Source organism: Idiotropiscis lumnitzeri, chromosome 17 (genome assembly GCF_059441095.1).
Source record: "Idiotropiscis lumnitzeri isolate Australia: NSW breed Sydney's pygmy pipehorse chromosome 17, RoL_Ilum_1.0, whole genome shotgun sequence".
Classification (NCBI taxonomy): domain Eukaryota; kingdom Metazoa; phylum Chordata; class Actinopteri; order Syngnathiformes; family Syngnathidae; genus Idiotropiscis; species Idiotropiscis lumnitzeri.
The window spans coordinates 16,608,520-16,629,745 of NC_142407.1; the positions used below are offsets into that span (position 1 = coordinate 16,608,520).

At 44.7% G+C, this 21,226-nt stretch overlaps 4 protein-coding genes across 7 annotated transcripts; 1 reads left to right on the plus strand and 3 right to left on the minus strand.

Annotated features, from left to right (window-relative positions):
• Positions 1–56: 56 nt before the first annotated feature.
• hspb9l (heat shock protein, alpha-crystallin-related, b9-like) lies at positions 57–2,086 on the minus strand. The gene has a single exon (XM_088279698.1). It carries the CDS (start codon positions 1,006–1,008, stop codon positions 220–222), a length of 789 nt encoding a protein of 262 aa, XP_088135824.1. The 5' UTR covers positions 1,009–2,086; the 3' UTR covers positions 57–219.
• Positions 2,087–3,041: 955 nt separating this feature from the next.
• Positions 3,042–3,714, minus strand: h2ax (H2A.X variant histone). The gene has a single exon (XM_088279243.1). The coding sequence runs from the start codon at positions 3,600–3,602 to the stop codon at positions 3,177–3,179; it is 426 nt and encodes a 141-aa protein (XP_088135369.1). The 5' UTR covers positions 3,603–3,714; the 3' UTR covers positions 3,042–3,176.
• A 311-nt stretch (positions 3,715–4,025) lies between these two features.
• On the minus strand, positions 4,026–16,727 carry c2cd2l (c2cd2 like). 3 transcript variants are annotated; one of them, XM_088279710.1, is made up of 15 exons: positions 16,409–16,727; positions 15,751–16,135; positions 10,383–10,478; positions 9,440–9,559; positions 9,080–9,190; positions 8,722–8,835; positions 8,475–8,574; positions 8,260–8,392; positions 8,103–8,167; positions 7,361–7,479; positions 6,970–7,126; positions 6,826–6,885; positions 6,334–6,428; positions 5,460–5,673; positions 4,026–5,209 (listed from the first exon to the last, which is right to left on the minus strand). In XM_088279710.1, exons 1-15 carry the CDS (start codon positions 16,468–16,470, stop codon positions 4,959–4,961), a joined length of 2,082 nt encoding a protein of 693 aa, XP_088135836.1. In that variant the 5' UTR covers positions 16,471–16,727; the 3' UTR covers positions 4,026–4,958. The 3 variants fall into 3 exon arrangements, with proteins under 3 accessions (XP_088135836.1, XP_088135835.1, XP_088135837.1); XM_088279709.1 differs by having other exon boundaries at positions 6,334–6,467; XM_088279711.1 differs by having other exon boundaries at positions 6,334–6,467; positions 15,751–16,188.
• On the plus strand, positions 9,517–21,014 carry dpagt1 (dolichyl-phosphate (UDP-N-acetylglucosamine) N-acetylglucosaminephosphotransferase 1 (GlcNAc-1-P transferase)). 2 transcript variants are annotated; one of them, XM_088279714.1, is made up of 13 exons: positions 9,517–9,669; positions 12,499–12,569; positions 12,643–12,725; positions 14,601–14,730; positions 14,791–17,689; positions 17,765–17,885; positions 18,185–18,398; positions 18,805–18,951; positions 19,043–19,127; positions 19,218–19,406; positions 19,483–19,570; positions 19,943–20,092; positions 20,164–21,014. In XM_088279714.1, the coding sequence occupies exons 5-13, from the start codon at positions 17,535–17,537 to the stop codon at positions 20,227–20,229; spliced, it is 1,215 nt and encodes a 404-aa protein (XP_088135840.1). In that variant the 5' UTR covers positions 9,517–9,669; positions 12,499–12,569; positions 12,643–12,725; positions 14,601–14,730; positions 14,791–17,534; the 3' UTR covers positions 20,230–21,014. The 2 variants fall into 2 exon arrangements, with proteins under 2 accessions (XP_088135840.1, XP_088135841.1); XM_088279715.1 differs by having other exon boundaries at positions 17,551–17,689.
• The last annotated feature ends 212 nt before the right edge of the window (positions 21,015–21,226 follow it).

The window sequence follows — 21,226 nt, forward strand, 5'->3', positions numbered from 1 at the left end:
ACGTTTAAAAATAACTTGACAGTGCTGTGGCAAGCGTGAAAAGAATGTTCTCCACGGCATCATCCGTCATTGTTGGAAATAGAATGAGACTCAGTGCTATTTATTTATTTAGTTTTTTTTAAATTGTCGACATGATTCATAATTGCTGGCTAAAACATCAGAAATAGAAAGCTTGTTGCAAAGCGGCTTCTGTCCATCAGATTACTCCGAGTGTCGCTGTCAGTTCTCGACAGTTGAGGGACCGTTGACCTCTGAGGATGGCGTGGTGGCCGCTGCGATGGCCGGCGCCAGAGCGACGTCGATGGGCACCACTCGCTCTTTGCCATCCCCGACCGCTTTCTCCCGCGGTGCCTGGATCTGCAGCCGCCCTCCCACCAGCGAACAGGTGATCGTCTCGGGGTCCACGCCGTCCGGCAGGTCCAGCTCCTGCCGGAACTCCTGGCACCTGTACGAGTAGGAGCCTTTGCCGTCCTCCTGCTTCTTCTCCGTCTTCCCGCTCACCCTCAGCTTCCGGCCCACCTGCTTCACAGACAACTCCTCCGGGGAGAACTCCTGGGTGTCCAGGCTGAGCGCGAAGCTTCCTCCCTCGGGCCTCAGCTCGTGGAAGGCGATGGGCCTGAAGGTGGCCGTCGCCGGCGTGTGGTCGATCTCCTCAAAGATCTTCTGGTGCAGTCTCTCCATATACTCCATGTTCTGCCGCATCTCCTGCACGTGGCGCAGCATTTCCTGCTCGATGTGGTAGAAGAGAGGCCTCGTCTCGGGCCACAGGCTGCGGACGGGCCAGTGAACGTCCATGAAGGGCCTCAAGGCGGTGGATGGCTGGAAGACGCTGGGGCACAGCATCCTGCTTGCTCTTGCTCCTTGATCAGCTTTCGGCCTCGGGTCTGGAGTGTCTGATGTTGAGGCGTCCCTGCTGCTTATATACAGCCTGCTGAAAGTTCCAGTCGCATTCCTGCGTGTGCGTGTGTGCGTGTCAGAGTCTAAATGCAGCACAGGCGACTGCTGCATGCCAATATGTCGCCGCTTTGTCCTATTTCAGACGCCTAACCGTCATAGGTTTTATAAAGTAGCAGTGGAGGGAAGGAATGACGTATTTTAATACTGTACTTGAACATTTCTTTTTCAGTTACAGTGGTGTCTTGAGATTTGCCTTATTTATTCTGTGATTATGGTTGTAACTAAAAACACTAGCTTCTCAAATCATCTTAAAGGAATCTTGTAAAAATTGTAGTAATATTAGCAGCACTCGATATACTGTATATTCTCATGCTTTATATCCAAATTTGGCCCTGGTCGGCATTTACGAGGAAAAAAGGACTAATTGACAATTCCGAACACCTGGGCATATGTGACATTAGCCACGACGCAACGCGCCGTAGTCGGTGAAATCATTCGAGAGTGGATCGCTTTTTTCCCCCGTGGGTATTGGCCAGCATACAACGTCCAAAAAAAGTTGTGCCGCAGGACATTCCAAAGACGACATGACGGAAACGGAATTATCCACATTTCTTCCTGAACGTCGAAGTGAGTGGAACCAGACGATTCGGAATGGAGGCCAAGCAAGACCACAGTGATTTGTGGCGAGCACTTCCAAAATGGTGAGAATCGTTTTTGAGTGTGATAATGTATTCATATTATTATTAATATTATTGTATATTGTAGGCTTTACCCACCTTACATCGTTATCTATTTAAATTGAGTAAACGTCACTTGGAGGCGAGAGGAGGGTGGTGCGCGCTCCTTCGCGTGACGTTTCCTTACTACAGCGTCAATGAGATGTGCAGGTCCTCATTAGGACATTCATCTAACGTTAGCCCACGTTTTTAGATTCAACTTCAATCCAATTTTGGCCTAAACGGGCAGCTTGTCACAGTACTCGAACGGCATGTCAAGTTTTTAAATCGAAATAATTATAACGTATGCCCGCAAGTTTACTGGCAGAACAACAACAAAGTACCGGTGTCCGCCGTACCTTATGTGGTAAGCTTCGTCATGACAGGAGTCTGAGGCTAATTATGAAATCCATCATGTTTCATGTCCTCGTGCGCAGCAAGTTAAAACGCCAACCGGTTTTAGTGCGCGCGGGCTGCGTATGTAAAACGTTCAGCTGCAGTTTTGTTTTTCGCCAGGCGAGGTCACTATAACTTTAGTTTCTAGGATTAACCCGAAGAATTCCGTGCAAGTGGTTCTGTGCTTCATGAAATATCCTTTTGGCCAGCACTACTAGCTTGAAGCTTCTTTTTGCAGAATTGAAAAGTGAAATGAAATCACTGCCAGTACAGAGCACTTGTTTCTCAAACGTTTGCTTGCATGTCAGCAACCTCATGCAATTTGCCTCTTATTGTTGTCTCTAGTTTTAGTCATGTCTATATACGGGTAGCTGAAATATCTTACTTCCCAATTGTTTGTTTCCTACATTTTATAACGAAGACCCATATACCTTCTTAATTGCTTCGCTGTATTTAATCAGGCAATGTTTTCAATGTAGACTTATGCCCAACTAGAGAACAAGACTACACGCAAGCTCAAGATAGACATCCTATAAGCATAATCCCCCCCATGTTTTATGGGCAATGTTGGTTTATCTCAATCGTCCTCGTTATGAGTCTTTGTAACAGAAATCCGCTTCATCATCAAAAACTACAGCATGTGCAAAATGTGCAGGGGAACACTCAAGATTTTTCCAACCTAGTTCAGAAGTAGTGTTTGATACAAAATATTACTGGTGTGATGACTTGAATCAACACCGGTAGCAACAGACGCCTCTGATAAGAAAAAAATAGCATTTTGTCACCGAGGTAGAAAATGTGGCTAGCTTAACGGTGCATGTGACCAGGCCTCTGGCTAGTAAACGAGCTGCAAAGTGCAAACCTCGAATTAGCCCGAAATGTGCTCATTTTATCTAAGTGAGGGGAGAATAAAAATTGCATTTAATACAGGCGAGTATCCAGCAAAGTTACTCGCCAGTTTACCCGGATATGTAAAGCTGCAGCCGAAAGCAGGGCCTTGGTAAACCGATAAAGGCAAACCCACATGCGCGGTTCATCTTTATAAAATCAATTTATTCGAAAAAAAAAAGGGACGAAAACACACATACACGAGGACTTTAACTCATTTGATGTAGTTTGGGTGGCCCTTAAAAGGGCCGTTGGGGGTGAGAATTACTAGCCATGTGGCTAATACTCTTGAGACTGTGAGGACGCCTTCTTCCCCGTCTTGCCGGCGTTCTGTGCAGACTGTCCGCTCTTTTTGGGCAGCAGTACGGCCTGGATGTTGGGCAGGACACCGCCTTGGGCGATGGTGACGCCGTTGAGAAGTTTGTTCAGCTCTTCGTCGTTGCGTACCGCCAGCTGGAGGTGGCGAGGGATGATGCGAGTCTTCTTGTTGTCCCGAGCGGCGTTACCCGCCAGCTCGAGGATCTCAGCTGTGAGATATTCCAGCACGGCGGCGAGGTAAACTGGAGCTCCGGCGCCCACACGCTGTGCGTAGTTACCTTTGCGGAGAAGACGGTGGACTCGGCCGACCGGGAACTGGAGACCTGCCCGGTTGCTACGGGTCCTCGTCTTCGCACGGGCCTTGCCGCTTTTACCTCTTCCAGACATATTGTAGAAATTGTTACAAAAAAAACAAACAAATGTGTACAGTCGCCAGAAAATGCGGGGCAGTAAAGATGAAAGTAACCTTTGCACTACCCGGATATAAAACGCCCGGTGTCACGCCCCTTTTACATGATTGGTCTCTATGACGTTGCCGTATTATGTGGTTGGTTAGCCAGAGTTAAAGACAAAAGAAAGTTAGTAGCGATTGGTGTTTGTATTTGATGTTCGGCCAATCGCAGAAGGAAGAAAGGCGATTGGGTCTTGAGTATCATGTGGAATTTGTAGCCAATGGTGGTTATTCCCTCCCGTTTCAAAATGTACGCGCTCAACAAAAGGAAAATGGAGGAAGAACGATTTTAAGTGCGAATAAAATACAGTTAAAAACGTAGAATTGATAGACCTATCGAAATACTTACAGTGTATAGATGTAGAGACGTTTTTTAATAATTTATTTGAAATAAATTAGAACTTATCAAAATAACAGCAGAAATCACACGCGCCACATGTTGCAGACGCCACGTCGGGTTTCACATTGCAGCCAGGCAAATTGTCTTTGTACTTCTATCTAAACAGCAATTAAGAATTGATCTTAAGTTTCTTAAAGCACATTGTACACCTCATGTCACTGCCCTCGTGACTGCAGTTCCTCAGTCACAGTACAATAATCAATTTAGTTGATAAAAAATATTCCTGGAAATTACGTGTTTTTAAAACAAGTACTGATCATTGACAACATAAGCCTGCTTTCTTTCCTTAACGGAAACATTCGAGCAAACCGAAAATCATTTAAGAGCAATTACTTTGTCAAAAAAGTACACTATATAATAATTTCCTTCTTATTTTAAAATCTACACTGAACTAGTTCTTAATGCAATGTAGAAGCAAATACGACTAACGTGAACATGAACGTGGAAGTCAACTTGATTTTAAAATGACATTTGCATTGAAAAAAATCACAGCAATTTCTCTATTTTACAGGATAACGCGACTAAGACAACCAATGGTATGGATAAAATAAATCGCACTTCACATAATCGTAAATTACCTTCATACAGATATTCTATGTGTTTAGTTGAATGTAAAAAATGTCAATTCCAAAGTGCACTGATGCCATTCTTCCGGCATCCTTAAATCATTTCAAGAACTGTCACTTTAAAACGAACCGAGAATTCATTGCAACTATTCTGTCGTCCCATCCTGCGAAAATGTACCCGCCCCTCCAAACAATGGACTTCATCCTATTCCAGCTTTTGTGATTTGATAAAGAACCACTTATGTCCTGAAGCAGCTAAATGTGTCCTCCATCCAAGGGACATCTGACTGGGATGGAATAGTCTTGTGCTCAGACAGCAGAAATGATCAGTTATTGGATGAGCCCGCCCCTCCGTTGGTGCTTGTGACTTTGCCTTTCCGTTTCCCTGATGAGCGGAAGGAGAAGCGCTTGATGAGACGTCGCGAGAAGCTACCGGATTTCTTTCGACCGCTGTCCGCTGCAGAAGTGAAGTTGTTGCCCGTTTTGGAGACGTCTTCATGAGACTGGCTGAGGCAGGGCTCCTTTGCGCGATATCTTCGGCGGAACAACAGCTTTGATCCGCTCTGCAGAAATCCAACTATGGGATGGAGAGAATACGGTGTTAAATAGCAATGCCCTTGTCTGGATTTTTTGTTTTGTTTTTTAAAGTACGTACTCGCCTACAGGTGGCAGCAAAATACCTTAATTCGTTGCCATATAATAATATGGCACTTTTAAAATCAAATATGCTACAAAGATAAAATCACCAAAATCCCAAATGAACATTAAACCAATCCGATCTAAAAATTCATTTCCATAACATTGATTTAACACCTTTAAGCTGTCACCTTTGTGGTCCTTGAGGCTGCGTGTTTCCAAAGCACCGGTGGAGCCAGTGTCCGATTCCACATCATCCACAGAGGGACGCTCTGACACATCAGAAGGTGTGGTTTCATCCGGCTCTTGGTGGTGTCCCGCTCCAAAATGGTTGCCTTGCATGGCCGCGTCCATTGCTGCGGCATAGCCGCTTGACAGCGTGCAGTCATCTTGAGAAAGCGGAACCTGACAAGTAAAAGGCACCATACATTTATACGTAAAAATAAATATATGATTTTAATGTAATGTGACGTCAGATGTTACTGATGTTAAGGTCATTATTGATTTTTCTGCTGTATTTGTCAATTGTTATTTTTAATTGTCTCCCCTCTCTTAAATCATGTCACGTTCGCCGGCACGCAATGCAAACACGAGCTATACTCGACCCAACAAATCTGTTGTGGCAATTAAAAGCATCCGGACCTCTCATATTGTCTGACGAAAACGCCGGACAGATTGGCTTAAAAAAACCAAAATAGGTTTACAATATAGAATGTCTGCCTTCCGATATGTTGCTTTGTGATATGTCAGGCGACCGGCGCCGACTCTTGAAGCGCAAACATTTCTCTTTCAGTCCAAAATCAGGTCAGAAGGCTGCTGTCATGTGATCTGAATGTGCTGCATGGGAGGGGGGGGGGACTGACATCTAAATGTAGGTACAGCGTCGTCCTCTTAGAATAATGGCCCAAGTCCTATTTTGAGCACAAATATTTTCTTTGCTTGAAATGTCTCCTCAGGATGGTGGCTACATCCTTGGTGAAATGAAAATATGAATAAAAAAAGGACTCCGAATCGGGTTCAGGTTTGACCGCATTCTATCCAGAATTCCAGCTCCAACTCACTGACCTTTGACACGCCTGAGATGATCAGTGTGCTTCTCTTTGTCGGTGTCTTTCCAGCCATTTTGGAGTTGGACTCAGTCAGCTGACGAATGGCCGTTTCTGCAACAGGATCCAAGCCGTTAGATAAGCGGCTGCCCTCTATGCGACAAAAGCACAAATATAAAGTCAGCATTTATTTGATTTAATTTTAGGAATCTGCACCGTTGCCTTGGACTAGGACACAAAGCCATTCCACATACAGAATTATTACTACATACAAAATTGTGGTGTTCAGAGATCACGTTAGCGTGACTGGCCCCGCTAACAATTACGTTCTAATTCATCCTAAAAGTGTTTTATGGAATTCTCCAATGCCAATTGATGCTTTCAGAGACCTTTGCGAAACCATTCGGAAAAATCATAAATGATCCTAAAATCCGGTGTCCGGAGTCTAATTGAGAGGCTCGTCTCAATACTTTGATGCATGTACTGTTGGGCTTGACGGTTTCTCACTCACTGCTCGGATCAGGACTCGGGGTCCCCCTTCCATCAGAGAGAATGGCGGGCGTCACCTCAACTTTGGACGGAGAGCGCAAACGAGAATCATCTCCAGTTATCTGCTGTCGGTTAACGAACGTCGTGATTCATGCTTGAAACGTACCCGGGCTGCGCTCCAATTTCAATCTGGACTGGACCGTGGTTACGGTGGTGACGATGGTTCCGTCCGGCATGACGGTGCGGTCCACGTCGACCTTTTTGCTGGGGGTGAGTGAGCAACGCAGTGGTGACCCGAGTTCCTCAGTTTCCACATAGGCCAGCTGAGTGGAACAAACGTTTCAAAAGCGTGCTTGGTCATTGTGTGTGTGAACTGAGATCAGACAAAAAGGAATCTGCAGGAAAACCTTCCTCAAGAATGTCACGTGTTATCTGACATTCAACAAGAGGTAAAATAACAAGTAGGCTGATCCAAAGTGAAGAACGTGCTCTCTATCAGCTTCTTTACAACAAATCGTTGCATGTCTTTTTAATGCGTTTTGCAGCTTGGCACTCACTTCGGCTGTGACGGTGGCGCTAGGCTCCAAGGAGTGGCTTGGCTTGATTGTGAGTATGACTGAGGTAGGAACTTTGGACTGCAGGTCCAAGGCGAAAGAGGCACGGCCTGGAAGGAATTCTAGCAGACCAAGGAGAAAAGAAGAAGATGGCAAAGAAAAAACCGTGAGGTATAAAAGACGCGGGTTACGATACATTGCTCATAAAAGTTGCATAGAAAGTGTGCATTTGAAAACAAACGGTTCTAAAATGTTTGGATTGTACTCGCAAGTCAAATACGACTCAGCCGTCCACGATACATGTATATATCGGACTAGATTTAAAAAAAAAAAAAAGACCAGCGTAACATTCTGCACAGTTTGAACATTGAATTTGGTGATTCTTGGGCGTACCACTAGAGGGAGCCTGCATACCACAATTTTTGAATCATTACCGTCACTGACTTGAAATGAAGATGATTGAATGAAGCTTTAGTTGAAGAGGTTTTAGTCGTGTTATCTCAAGCCAAAAAGAGTACATTTGTCCCTTATTGAAGACGGACGCGCCAACAATGTATGATGTAACGGCATTCAGCAACAGTTAAGGCCGTCCGTTCGTTCCGAAGCCACGTCGTAACACTTCAAAACGCATACAAACGGCATTTTGACTCTCACTTTGATGTTTTAGCGTATCGACTCTGCAGTGGTCGGAAAATTGCGTCTAAATACGTTTGTGGGCAGGAGTTCAGACTGCGCTGGGCCTTACGCTCGGTTCTGCCGTTCCGCTCCAGAAGTCTCACTCTCAGCTCTTTGGTTTCTGGGCTCAGCTCCCTTCAACACAAAGGACACAGCTGCGTTAGAGTCGTCCTGGAAGAAATCCCACTTTGCAAACAGTCCTGGCGTGTTATTCGACGCCTTCTCACAGGGTCATTTCTTCTCCCCATTCCATTGGGGTCTTTGGGTCGCGGGGAACGGGCAGAAAGCAGGTCGTCCTCTCTGACGAAGGTCGGTTCAGGCCGAGGACGCAGCACAGCTCGACGGAGCTACACCACGGGCCTGCAAACACACAGCAAGCTCTGTGAGGCAGCGGGGACGTTGGACGCAAAAGATCCAAAGCCACAGAAGGAATGCATCTGACCTTTACTTAAGGTCACCCTGAGCTGCCGTACAAGAAGTCTTTGCACAAAGACACTCTGGGGTACGGGCTTTAATCCTACTGATGGCTGCTCCACGGGGACCTGTGAGCAGAAAATGGAAAAACATCCATCGCTATATATGGCCGGTCATGTTTCGGAGCTGACTCACATTCACAGTCTTTGAATGAACGCGTGGACATCGAAATATGACGCTCAACTGTCAATGAAGAGAGGAAGAAGGAAACTTACTGGAGAAGTCGTTGTACAAGTCCTGAGGTTGAGCATCATGGCTGGATGCGAGCTGAACAGAGTATCCTCTATAAGGTTCTTGATCACATCCAAGTCTCCCTTGTCGTCCGTGCCCTGGAAGAAAAAAAAAAAAATCGGCCATTAATGAGACGATTGTCGTAAACGAGCGAGACGTCACCGAGCAAAATGAAATATCTCTTTGCATGAAGTGATATCGCAAATGACCTGTGACAATCTTTATATTGAACCTTTAACTGACGATGGTCTCAACAGAAAAAAGCATTTCCTTCATGCTAAACGTGCAGAACGCTACTCTTGAACCGACGACGGCATGAGTGCTAATTTCGAATCTTCTCACATGTCTCGGCAGTTTGCGTGGCGACGCGGTCAGTTTCAGCGACGGTTGCTTGGAAAGCGTCCAGGACAGCAAGAGTCCTTCATCCATCACCTCCTCCAGACATACGACCACCTGATGATGCCAACACGTCACACGGAAAGACCGGATAAGCATTCCTTTGGTATTTATGGGCCTTCCCACAATCCAAATGACAATCAGATCTAAAATAACCCTCCTTTCGAGAGAGTAAAGGTAGGAAATATTTAATTGGAAACGGTATGGCCACAATTCTGTCCTCGCGACAAAAGTCGCTCTTTGACAAGCAATGCAAATGCGCTCGTTTGTAAAAAGTCAAAGGAAGCGGGTGTTGTGCCTCGGTACCTTTGCCACTGTAGGTGCGATCGTAATCTGATAGGTGTCCATGGCAACGGCAGCGGGGGACTGCTGAGTAACCGTCACAGGAAATGCCACCGTGTCCGCCCGACATTTACAATGTAAAACCTATCGTGCGAGAAAAGGTGGCATCAAGAGATTTGACACAATTTTCGCTTTCACAGACGGAATCGCGCCGACTGTAAACAACCTTTGAGGTGTTTTCGTCATTTTCACAGGTGAGTGTACACGTTTTGTATTCTTGTTTGTGCTGCATGTGTATGCGTTCAAAGCCCTCAAGGGACAAAAAAAAAAAAGGATTGTTCCCCTTCTGACAATAAGTTGCTGTGGAGTAACAGCAACAGGTTTACTCCAAAGTTTAGTTCTTGATTTGGCCACAACCACTTTTGCAGTTTTGGAAGACGCCAAATAAAAAAAACAAAACGCATAAATTCAATGCATTTTGAAAAATGCGGTCATCTCTGAAGAGATTTTAAAGTATTAAAGCACACTTAATGACCATGACTGACAAACATGGTGCGGGGTATGCAAATACAACTCTCAATTCGGGCTGCAACAAACGATTATTGTCATAATTGAGTTGAAATTTAAACACTGAATTTCCATCCGTTTATTCAAAAACATCATAATTATTTGGAATGGCACCACATTAATTATGATTCTGTTACTGGTTTTGATCTCTGGCGTGTCAAAAAATAGGCCAAAATGTTAATCATTGTTTTCCAAAGTAAAAGCAAACAAAAACTGGATACGATTGAGAAGCTTGGATAATTTGAAATTTAAAAAAAAAAAGATTTAATGATTACATTTTGTAATCGATCAGATAACGATGAATCGTCGCACATCACTACGCGTGGATCGAAACACGCAAGCGCAGGCCCGTGACTACCAACAACTCGGGTTATTGCTTTAAAAGCAGAAGATGACTCACCGTTCTGTGTGCCGATTGGTCGGTGCAGGTCACACTCTCGATGGCAGGGGCAGCCGAAAACTGGACAGTGCCGTCAAAAGTGATTTGGATGGAGCTCTGTGAGCGACAGAGAACCAACATAGTAAATATTACGTAACGTGAAGAGGCACGACGATGATTGGGAACCGTTACAGACTTGCATGCAGCTAGTGAGCAATTAGTCTGAGTCCTTAAGGAGACTGTTTCAGCCCACTAATGAAACGTCCTCTCTGGATCACGAGGACACCAACTAATTGGGGCAATTTGTGAATTTTAAGCACGGTGGGTGTCGGGCATCTACGAACTGAACTGATCTCATTTCACGGCTACTGCATGAAGGAACGCCAACCTAAAATCCAAAAAGTGTTTTTTTTTTTTTTTTTTTAAATCGAAATGCGCGCACGTGTGTACCCCAGGGTCACGGTAGCGTCACGCTGTTGCCAGAAAAGAGGTTCTGAACATGACAACCGTGGCGCGAGTTGTCAGAATGACGACGACGATGGGTGCCCGAGGACGCTGGCATGCAAACGGCAACATATGTTTGACCGAAGGCTGGTCGGGAGCATGTTCAAGTTCATTCAGTTGCAGGTTCCGACGTCTTTGCTGCATTACAGCCGAACCAGCGATTGGGAAACGATTCCCAATTCAGTCCGGTTATGCGTATATATTACATGGCAATGGCGTCAAATCATCATTCGGTACATTGCACAATTCACGTTTCTGTGTTGCACTAGCTCTGCGCTCCGTTTGGGTTCGCTGCGGAATGCAAAAGTACTTCCTTACAATGATCCACCGCCTCGGGATCCGTTTTGGTCAACCTCATTGTCTTGCTCAGGAGATGCGAGGGTGACCAAACAAACGGCCCATTGTCACAACATATGTCTTTCGAAATGCAAATCCAATCTCTTCCAAAGTGAACGAGGGAGGCGGGGCACAAGTGATACAACTTCATTCGAGGCGTGATGTGCGCGCGTTTTGTTTCTGTTGCGAGAGAGGCACGAAGCAAAGTGCAATGCCGCAGGCTGACGTAGGTCTGGACCGACACGATGGTCACGTGACGACACACTCCAAACAGCGATGTTTACTTTGCTTTGACCCCAGCCTCGAAAACCGCTCAGTCAGCCGGCCATTCGTCGCATCCAAAGAGCGGCGCAAATACAAAGCGATGCATCTCGGATTGCGTGGCATCCACAAACGGGTTCTGATGGTGAGCGCGCTCGCATGTGTGCATTGCAAAGAAATACAAATAAATAAAAAAAGCTTTGTGTGTACAACTCATCAAAAGAGCGCTAGCGTCTGCACTGAGGCTAATTACGACCATAATGACACTGAGCAAAGTCCCCTGAACGTCACTGCTAATCATGCGAAGATAAGACAAAGCGAGCCCATGAAATATTAGCAAGTTAAGACAAAGCGTTGCCAGGATGAGTCAACGCCTCTTAGAAAAATGGCTGAGCGTGCGCAATGACCTTTGATTGGTCTAGTCGCTCACGGAAGGCAGAATGGTCTCCTCATATTTCCCTGCTTTCACGTGACAACTATGTTGTAAAAATGATTCTGCCCCCAAAAAAGACGAATGTGCATCCATCTCTATAGCTGGCATTTTGTGCACATCAAAAACTTTGCTTCTTGGAATTTGCTAGGCGGTGTTGAGCACCAGACCTCATTTTGTCATCAGGAGGCCAAAGCTAGCGGCGGCACGTCCACTGGTTTGTCCTCGTGACCTCCGTTCATGCGCATGTGTGAGCAGAGGCTATTTGTGGGATATCCTGAGGACCGGCACCGTGTCACTTCAGGTTTGTCAGAAACATCCTGCTTCGGACCCGAGGGCTGGGCGCTTGTGAAAAGCACGAGCGTCGACCAGGAATACGCTCGGCCCGTGGCTTCGGTTGACCCTCGGTTGCCTTTTCTTTTAGTTTCTCGTTGAGGGATTCAGGTCACGACAGTGACGGCAAACAACTTTTTTTTTTTCTGATTGCAGTTGGAAGCAACTGAATCACCGGTTAATGACGGAAATCAGATGAAATATTTTTTCAAGGTTTGGTTGCAATTTTCACATATTGAGAGCAGTCCATTATTGCTTTTGCTGATTCGTCAGTGCAACACTGGGCCAGCCTCCCAGAAAGTGACGCTGACGGAGTCGAGGATCGTGCTTTAGCCAGGGGGCCGGTACGTCCGCGCACGAGTACAAGTGGATGTTATTTAATGTCTTTAAAATTGACATTGAATATTTTTCTGTCAGGCAAACCTGATGATGTTGACCGCCGAGATTCAATGCAGGAAGTTGGATGAACGGAGACGACAGTACAGCTCTTGTGCATAAAAGTGAGTCAATATAGCTCATCAAAAATCGTTTGTCAAAATGTGAGAAGTATTGAGAAGACGTAACCACTGCCATATAAATCAAGAGATAAATGCCCCAGATTGCAACCATAAAAGTTCAAAACACTCCACGTTAGGGACGTTCGATTATGAATAAAATATTAATTGGCATCATTTTAGTATTTTTTGGGGTGCAAAATTAAAAAAAAAAAAAGTATAAATGGAAACAACATCCAGACTAAGCAAATTTATTTAATATATCTAAAACATCTTTTGATTCCGGTCAGTGCCGATCAATAACCAGCCATCAATGTCACCGCCGCACATGCAAATGGGGCGAAAGACGACAAACCGTTGTTCCCGCGGCAAAAAGTCTGCAGACATTTTCTGTCCAAGTGAGTCACAAAACAGGCTGCATCATGGGATGCCACAGACATAGAAATAGAAATAGAAATAGAAATCCCTTTATTGTGGATGCGTTTTTTTTTTTTCTGAGGATACTCCTTCATGCTCAAGTGGAATAATCGCAGCGAGTCTTGCATTTCATCTCTTAGCTCATCAACCTTCAAACGCAGAGTAGCGGCGACATGACACGATGCTGTTACACGAACGTTTCGCGTGCGGTATGTCTCGGCGTGTTGATGAGGAAGTCGTCGCGTTGCCGTGACCGTAATTAACCAGCTGCAATGGCGGCCAACCCTCTGGATTAGAGCAAAAAGACCCGAAAGAAAGGGCCGGAGGCTTTCATCACAGTCTTGATCGGCGTAATTGCTTTTGACGCATTTGGAAATCTGCGAAGGGCCCAGCTGCAAACGGTGGAGGGCTTGACGTCGCGCTCTGACCCTGATTGGAGGAGAATCCTCAGAATCGACACCACTGTTGATACGTGAACGATCTGTGGGAAGCTTTGCCGCTTTTCGATGAATCGTTACGTGCCTATTATTAATTGATCCTTTTAGGAGTTTGCCTCTGGGAGCCCCATTTGACTTTCAGGTAGTGAGCGACAGAAATGCATGCTTGTAATGTAGACGAACACAATGCATGCCAACGCGTAAACGACGGGTCAGAAAAAGTCATTTGGAAATGGAATTGAATCGATATGACCGACATACGATCCCGAGTTAGCCAACGAACACAAAATGTGAACAGCGTCCATCAAACTGACCGATGTTCCTCTCGCAAAAAAAATAGGTTGTCAGGTGACAGAGAAACTATTCATGACATGACCTATTCAAAATGTAACCCCGCCCCCCAAAAAAAAGGGAGTAATACGATGTGGAGGTAATCTTTCCTATCGATATCCGAAATCAGCGTCACGTGACATCATTGTTGACAAGGATGGCAACGTTGCTTTGCTCTATGATCTCGCCTTTGACTTTCAGATCTGATGAGGGCGTAGAAAATGAAAACAACAAAAAAAACAAAAACTAAACGCTGCGGTGTCCTCATGGCGCCGCCTCTTGTTTTGCTGACGCAAAGCCACAATTGCCAAAATGCAAAGCAGAAGAGAACGTGCAGGACGGGCCAAAAATGGGGTGTGGACTTGCTTGTGCCCCACAGCAGGTTTTTCAAGTTGAAGAAAAAAAAAAAAACGCGAGCGGCGTCACAATCAACCTTAATCGCATACACGAGTGTCACAAAGTCAATTGTGTGCGTCATGATCCGGTATCGTGATTAGCATCTAGAAGAACAGGCTCGCGCTCGCGCATACACAATGACCAGAGAAGGTGGTTTTTTTTTTTCATACGAATGAGCGAATAACGATGCCGTGGCTGGCGGTCTCGGTTCAGAAAGTGTCAGCTGATATCACGTGGACGCACTGCAGAGAACATCTCGTCTCTGCATGGAAAATGATCCGTTTGAATTCATTTATCACAGAGTCAACGAGAGCTTTTTCTCAGCTTCTATTATCGAGTTTCCCGGCTGGACGACGAGCTTCTGCAGTCCGGACTGATCGCAACGAAAGCGTCGCTGTCGTCGTGATTTGTTTTCCCACCGAAGTTAACAGGTTAGCCTGAATTCCGCAGCCTCTGGGTTTGGCTTTTAAATGGTTCCATTTCAAATGCAGCACATCTCATCGGTCCTTGACTACCGCTCGTGGTCTGTTGCTGTCGGTGGTCAGACTTGGCGATGACGTTGGTGGGGAAGTGCAGACGCTATTTGGAATCGCAAATGACCACCACGCTGCAACAGTGGACGATATGTTGCATTCAGTTTGTTTTGTTCATCTCTCATTTGAAAGCGTGGAAATCAATGTGGGCTTTTCATGTTCTCCGGGTGCTTGTTTGTGTTTCGTTCATCTAAAACTCCAAATCGACCATAGATGTGAATGCTTGTTTGTCTTTGCCTGCCCTCGCATAATAAAGTCAAACATGACAATTATAAAACGTATAATAAGAATCACAAAACATTAGGGCTAGCCAACTTTTGCTAAAAAAGATACAATCAATTTTACGGATGAACTTCATTTGACCTTTAAAGTTTTCGAATGGCCACATCCACCTGCTCAAAATGTGTCAATAATTTGCTGTTTGAGAGTGGCAAAAAAAAAAAAGGGATAATAAAAAAATACACTGACAGTTTGGTGAAAAGTTTGGACTAGTTCAGCGTAAAAAGTTAGTTTGTTTTAGGTTCATCATGAAATTGGACGCCAAAGCTGAACATTGCTCACTTTTTGGACAAGAGTACAAAGAGTTATTGAGATTTAAAAGAAAGTTGCAGGCGCCAAGCAGATAAAATTCCAAAGCAAAGCGCCCACCATTTCATATCAGGCAGGGGTAAAGAAGGCTATTTTTGCAAGGTGTAGGCGTTCATACTGCAATTATACTGGCTGGTCTTAGCGCCACACACACACACACGCTTCAGAGCCGTTAGGTAAGAACGTGCTCCCCATCCTCTTATCCCTTACTCCCTCCAACATCCACTTCCAGCACACAAAGAACATGAAAATTCACACTCGTGCCGCTTTGTCCACACACTGCCAGCATGTCGGCTTCCTCGTATGAAAATAGAAAGAATTCTCACTCACCCCATTCTTACAAGCTTGCTCATTCAGAGCGTTGACCCAGCTCCTGCGACACTGCTCACTGAACGACTTGAAGGAGAAGAGGGACGTCAACAAGGCTTTAACCCCGACCTCGGACACGGCTCCGCCGTCCCGAGCCGGGCGCAGCTTGAGCAGGAAGCCCCACACACCTGCGGCCAAGCCGTGAAGAGAATGCCGCCCGAGGGAGAGAGGCCGCAGATGCCGATGCTGCTCGGCTGCTTTCCTGGTTCTCCACTGGCGCAGGAGGCTCAGCGAGAAGTGGAAGAGCCAGACCAGCACGATGAGGACGGAGGCCAGGAAAAGCCCCACCAGAGCCAGCCAGCCCAACTCGTGGAGCTCCATCACCATCTGCTGCAGCCTCTCATGTCTACGTGGGAATATTAGGGACTGTCAGAAGAGGGTCGCCAGGCACCCATCAACCTGTGAGAGGCAGCAAATGGACAGTTCGACTTGCGGCAATTGTAATATGCTGAACGAAGAATCAACAATAGCAATGGTGATGCTTTTGAAGGATCCGAACAATCTTGTTGAGGTCGTAATCACAGCGTGACAGTATGCATCCAAGCGTGCGTGAGTTTAACGTGCATCAGAAGAGAAGAAGCTCAAATTTGATATTAATGATGAGATTAAATGAACCCACCGCTGAACTTGGACGGTCCTGGTTGCAGCATGCAGGGAATCGAAAGCAAGTCGCGGTAACATGAAGCTGCTGCCTCCATGGCGATTCACAGCGGCGCTAACAACACGTGACTTTGTCCCATTTAACACTCAGCATTCCTCACGCGAGCGAAAGATTTAAAAAATAAATAAAATAATTCACTCAAATGATTAATGATCCCGGACGACCCGTTCCATTCGGCTGCAAATCTCCACTGATCTTAGCGCGACACAGACCTCTCCACAATAAGACAACTGGACGGGGGAAATGACGTCAACCTGCAGGTGGCGCTGCAGGGCCGGAATGCGAAAGGTAAAACGGAAAAAGTCAAATGGCTTTCGAAATAAAAGCACATCGGAAATGAAATTGATGAGATCGATCACTTTGTACTTGAGTGGGGCCGTAGGCCACATTTGAGTTAAAGCAGAAATGTAGCCCAGGTCATTCATTGATGAAAATTATTATTTCATTTGACATATTTTCGCCAATTTAGTGACTAAATTAGGTGTACACGCCATTTTGCGTTGATAGAAATAACAGTCAAATCAATTTCCCTTACTCCATTCGCACTTTACCAACACAGTGGGTCCATTTAGTTTTAGTTTTAGTTTGATAGCAGCACAGAACGTCTATTATTTTAGCTTTAGTTTACCTGCAGAACAATAATAGCTATATTTTGCTGCTCTTGTGTAGCTATCAATCTACCAAAGTATGTTGCTTTAAAGACTTACAATTTTGAGAGGTATATTTATTGTGAGCCTGTAAAGACGTTTTATTTTGTAAATTCTATCCGGAAGTATATTGTTGTTCGTCTGACACTAGGAGCCCGTGTAGTCGTGGAGTATCTTTTTCAAACGTATCTCGTGTTTTCGCGTTAAACTGGTATGATTCTCTGTCCCGATTTATGGAGCTATTCAATATTCGTTCCAATTTTGCGTCGCAGTATATTGTCTTAAAATTGCATCATGGTGTGTTTATATCAGAATGGCGGCTGTCGTAGTTTGTTCATTGAGTGACTGACCGGGAAACGTCACATAAATCGCACAGTTCGTTGACCTCTTCACACTAAAAAAAAAAAAAAAAAACAAGACACAAAAACGCCTGTAAAATGTCGCCGTCTCCAGTCTTACCGCTGCTCATCAACGGCCTCATGTCAGCACTCGGCTGCTTGGCCACAATGAAGCTGATTCCCACTTTCAAGGACCATTTCATCTCGGCCAGATTGTTCGGGATGGACCTCAACAAACTGACAAAAAAACAAATGTGAGTACTGTTCTCTTCTCTTGGAAAGTGTTCAGAGTGACTGGGGAAATGCTTGATGGTCTTCTGCTTCTCTAGTCCAGAATCCCAGGGGGTCATCAGCGGGACAGTCTTCCTCATCATCCTCTTCTGCTTCATCCCAGTGCCTTTCCTCAGTTGCCTTGTGGGAGATCAGTGCAATGGCTTCCCACATGATGAGGTCGGTAGGATCACTTTGTTGCTGTCCAGCGACATGGCGGAACATTGACTCAAGAGATTCTGCAAAACAAAGATATTCCTCATCGTTGGCCTTGTTTCAAAGCATTATTTATGCAAATGGTTCCAAGAATGATGCCTGCATAAAACTACAAACTTCTGGCATTCAAACCTTCTCAGTGTAATATGAAAGAACACGTCCCGGTTACGTTTTTTTCGTTTAGCTTTTTTTTTTTTTTTTTTTAGGGACAATGGACAAATTTGACCGAAACAAATCCTTTTCCGTTCGTGCCGTTTCTTCAGTTTGTGCAGCTAATTGGTGCGCTGCTCGCCATCTGCTGCATGATCTTCCTGGGATTTGCCGATGATGTGCTCAACCTGCGATGGAGGCACAAGCTCCTGCTTCCCACTATCGCCTCTCTGCCACTTCTCATGGTTTATTTCACCAACTTTGGCAACACGGTCATCCTGGTGCCCAAACCATTCAGAGCACTGCTAGGGCTGCATCTGGATCTCGGTGAGTCAGCTTGCTCGCCAGCCATATTATTTGGGAGCTCTGCTTCTACACGTGAACAGATCTCAGAGTGATGCAATTTTTATGAAAGTACTTAATTTGCATTTTGACTGATACAAATATAAGACCATATTTGTCCTGTGATTTGCTGGCGACCCGTTTGCGGTCGACCCCAACCTTTCACGTCAAGTCGGCTGGTATAGGCTTCATATCACTTGCGAATCTGACAGAAAACGGAAGGGTGGACGGCTAATTGTGCGTTGTACGTGCAGAAGAAAGTTTGTTTATTTCATAATATGTTGAGTGTTTTGGTCATAGCGTAACTGCGCGGCGTCACATGCGTCCTGTCCCTCCTGCTTGTCATAGCTGATCAATAAAGCGTCCATGTCGTTGCTCTTTCATTTGTCAGGTATCCTTTACTACGTCTACATGGGCATGTTGGCAGTCTTCTGCACGAATGCCATCAACATCCTGGCTGGTATTAACGGCATCGAGTCAGGGCAAGCTCTGTTCATCTCGGGCTCCATCATCATCTTCAACCTGCTGGAGCTCAGCGGTGCGTTGTTGTTCATTCATTTAACGAACGTAAAATCTTTTTGATTCTGTCCGTGCGAGTGTGCAATTTGATTATCATGTCGTCATTTCAGGAGATTACCACGATGACCATGTTTTCTCTCTCTACTTTGTGATTCCATTCTTCTTCACCACTTTAGCACTTTTTTACCACAACTGGTATGTCAACTCCCTCATCTGGCGCATTTGATGCAAAACGGCCGACCAGTGTTTCAATATGCTCGTGATCATTTTTTGTTTTTCTTCCAGGTACCCCGCCTCCGTGTTTGTGGGAGACACCTTCTGCTACTTTGCAGGGATGACCTTTGCTGTCGTTGGCATCCTGGGACACTTCAGCAAAACAATGCTGCTGTTCTTCATTCCTCAAGTGGTTAACTTTCTCTATTCCTTGCCTCAGCTTTTCCATATCATCCCGTGTCCCAGACACAGACTTCCAAGGTAGCGTTCTTCTAATTATGCGAAATGTGACGCATTCGTAATCCATTTCTCTCCTATTATAAAATGCACATGTAAGGTTGAATCCAGACACAGGCAAACTGGGGATGAGTTACTCGAAATTCAAAAGCAAGGACCTTTCCAAATTAGGACATCTCATTCTGCGAGTAAGTTCCATGGAAGAGCTCATTTGAGACTGGGAGTTATTGTGTTGACATTATTTATTATTTTTGGCTTGCCGTTTTGTGATACGGCACTGCATCATAATGTGCCGCTAGGTCTTACTTGGCTATATAACGGGGAAAAACTTTCACAAGTTGAGTTTTGGATGATGATTTATTTTTTTCTAAAGGTAAAAATGATTTTATTAGATCTCGTCGAAATTTGCTGAGATTTAATTTCGCTTTGCGCCGGGTTTGTTGTGCCAAAGCCTAAGCATCGTTTGCCATCAATATGAATGTGGCAATGCAAATCATTTAAATATTTTCATATTCAAGGTTTGTTTTATCCAATAAAACTAAAAACGTCCTCCTCGGCAGGTTGCAGAGTTACTGAAGCTCCTTGAGGTGCGCAGAGGCCAAGATGATGAATTTATCGAGTGCAACAACATGACTATAATTAATCTTGTGTTGAAATTCCTCGGTCCCACCCACGAGAGGAATCTCACTGTCGTCATGCTTCTGATACAGGTAGCTCGAAAACGGACCGACCACAACCACCTACTTTAGAAAGAACATGAATGTTTGACTTTTTTGTGCAGGTGATGGGAAGTGCACTGGCTTTTGGGATCCGTTACCATCTGGTGCGCCTCTTCTATGACGTCTAGAGGATGACGTGAGAAAATCATGTTTCTGGAACAATTTTTACAGGCTCATTGTTTTGTGCCTTCTCAAAAGTTCTATTACCTCAGTTGCTTTTGATCGTGAGCGTGGCAAAAGCACAGTGTCAGGGTGATTACAATTGGCGCGAATATATTCACATCATGTACAAATATGACGCAAATCATTCTGCAGTTTGGAACGGTAATTTCTATGAATTACCATCTGAAATTTTCAATCACCTTTTAGTCATTTTGATCATTCTTTCTGCCCAAAAGAGTATATTTTTGTACTGGGTTTACAAGGAATGCAACACGAGTGATTTCAACTCTGAAACAAACAACATCATGCAGCCTAAAGTTTGAATAAAATTCAACATGGAGTTTTAATAGTTAAACAATCATGGTTTCAGTTTTATATGGGGGTGTTATGTAAGTAAAGGGGATTTTAATTAGATAATCCTTTTTACATCTGCAGCGGGGAAATTCATTCGTTCCGGCAACAAAATGAAAAGCTAACTTGAGACATGATGATCAAGCATGAAAATATGCAACTGAGGGTGCATTGTAAGAATACACTTCAGAAACTGGACATTATATTTGAGTTACTGGAAAGGGTAAAGGTATTCTCTCTTCTCGCTGTTCTTTTTTTTTTTGCCACGAAGGACTCAATGTTTTGTCATAAGGCACTGGACTACCGTGCTCTAGAATGTATTGGTAACTTCAAAAGAGATGCTGGCGATTGTAAATATGGTTGGCTCAAACTGTAAAAAATAAAGGCTTGAAATACACAATATGTAGAAGTATATATTTTTTCAGCATATGTAAATACACTATTATGTAGAAGGTTACTCACATTCAGCCAGAGGGGCACAAAACTTTTAGATCTCACCCCAATAAGACAATAAATTAATTTGTTATACATATAGAAACTTTTGAAAGACATCGTGGTACTTATTTAATGTCAGTCCAAAAAAATGTTCCAGGTTGCTTTCGTTCTTTCTTG

Bases quoted from the DNA above. Each gene is read 5' to 3' on its own strand.
- hspb9l (XM_088279698.1), bottom strand. From the start codon at position 1,008: ATGCAGCAGTCGCCTGTGCTGCATTTAGACTCTGACACGCACACACGC.
- h2ax (XM_088279243.1), bottom strand. From the start codon at position 3,602: ATGTCTGGAAGAGGTAAAAGCGGCAAGGCCCGTGCGAAGACGAGGACC.
- c2cd2l (XM_088279709.1), bottom strand. From the start codon at position 16,470: ATGTTACCGCGACTTGCTTTCGATTCCCTGCATGCTGCAACCAGGACC. The intron at 16,136-16,408 runs GTGGGTTCATTT...ATTCCCACGTAG, and splicing joins AGGACCGTCCAAGTTCAGCG to ACATGAGAGGCTGCAGCAGA. The intron at 5,674-6,333 runs GTCAGTGAGTTG...TTTACTTGTCAG, and splicing joins TCATCTCAGGCGTGTCAAAG to GTTCCGCTTTCTCAAGATGA.
- dpagt1 (XM_088279714.1), top strand. From the start codon at position 17,535: ATGTCGCCGTCTCCAGTCTTACCGCTGCTCATCAACGGCCTCATGTCA. The intron at 19,128-19,217 runs GTATGTCAACTC...TTTTTCTTCCAG, and splicing joins GCACTTTTTTACCACAACTG to GTACCCCGCCTCCGTGTTTG. The intron at 19,407-19,482 runs GTAGCGTTCTTC...TGCACATGTAAG, and splicing joins CCCAGACACAGACTTCCAAG to GTTGAATCCAGACACAGGCA.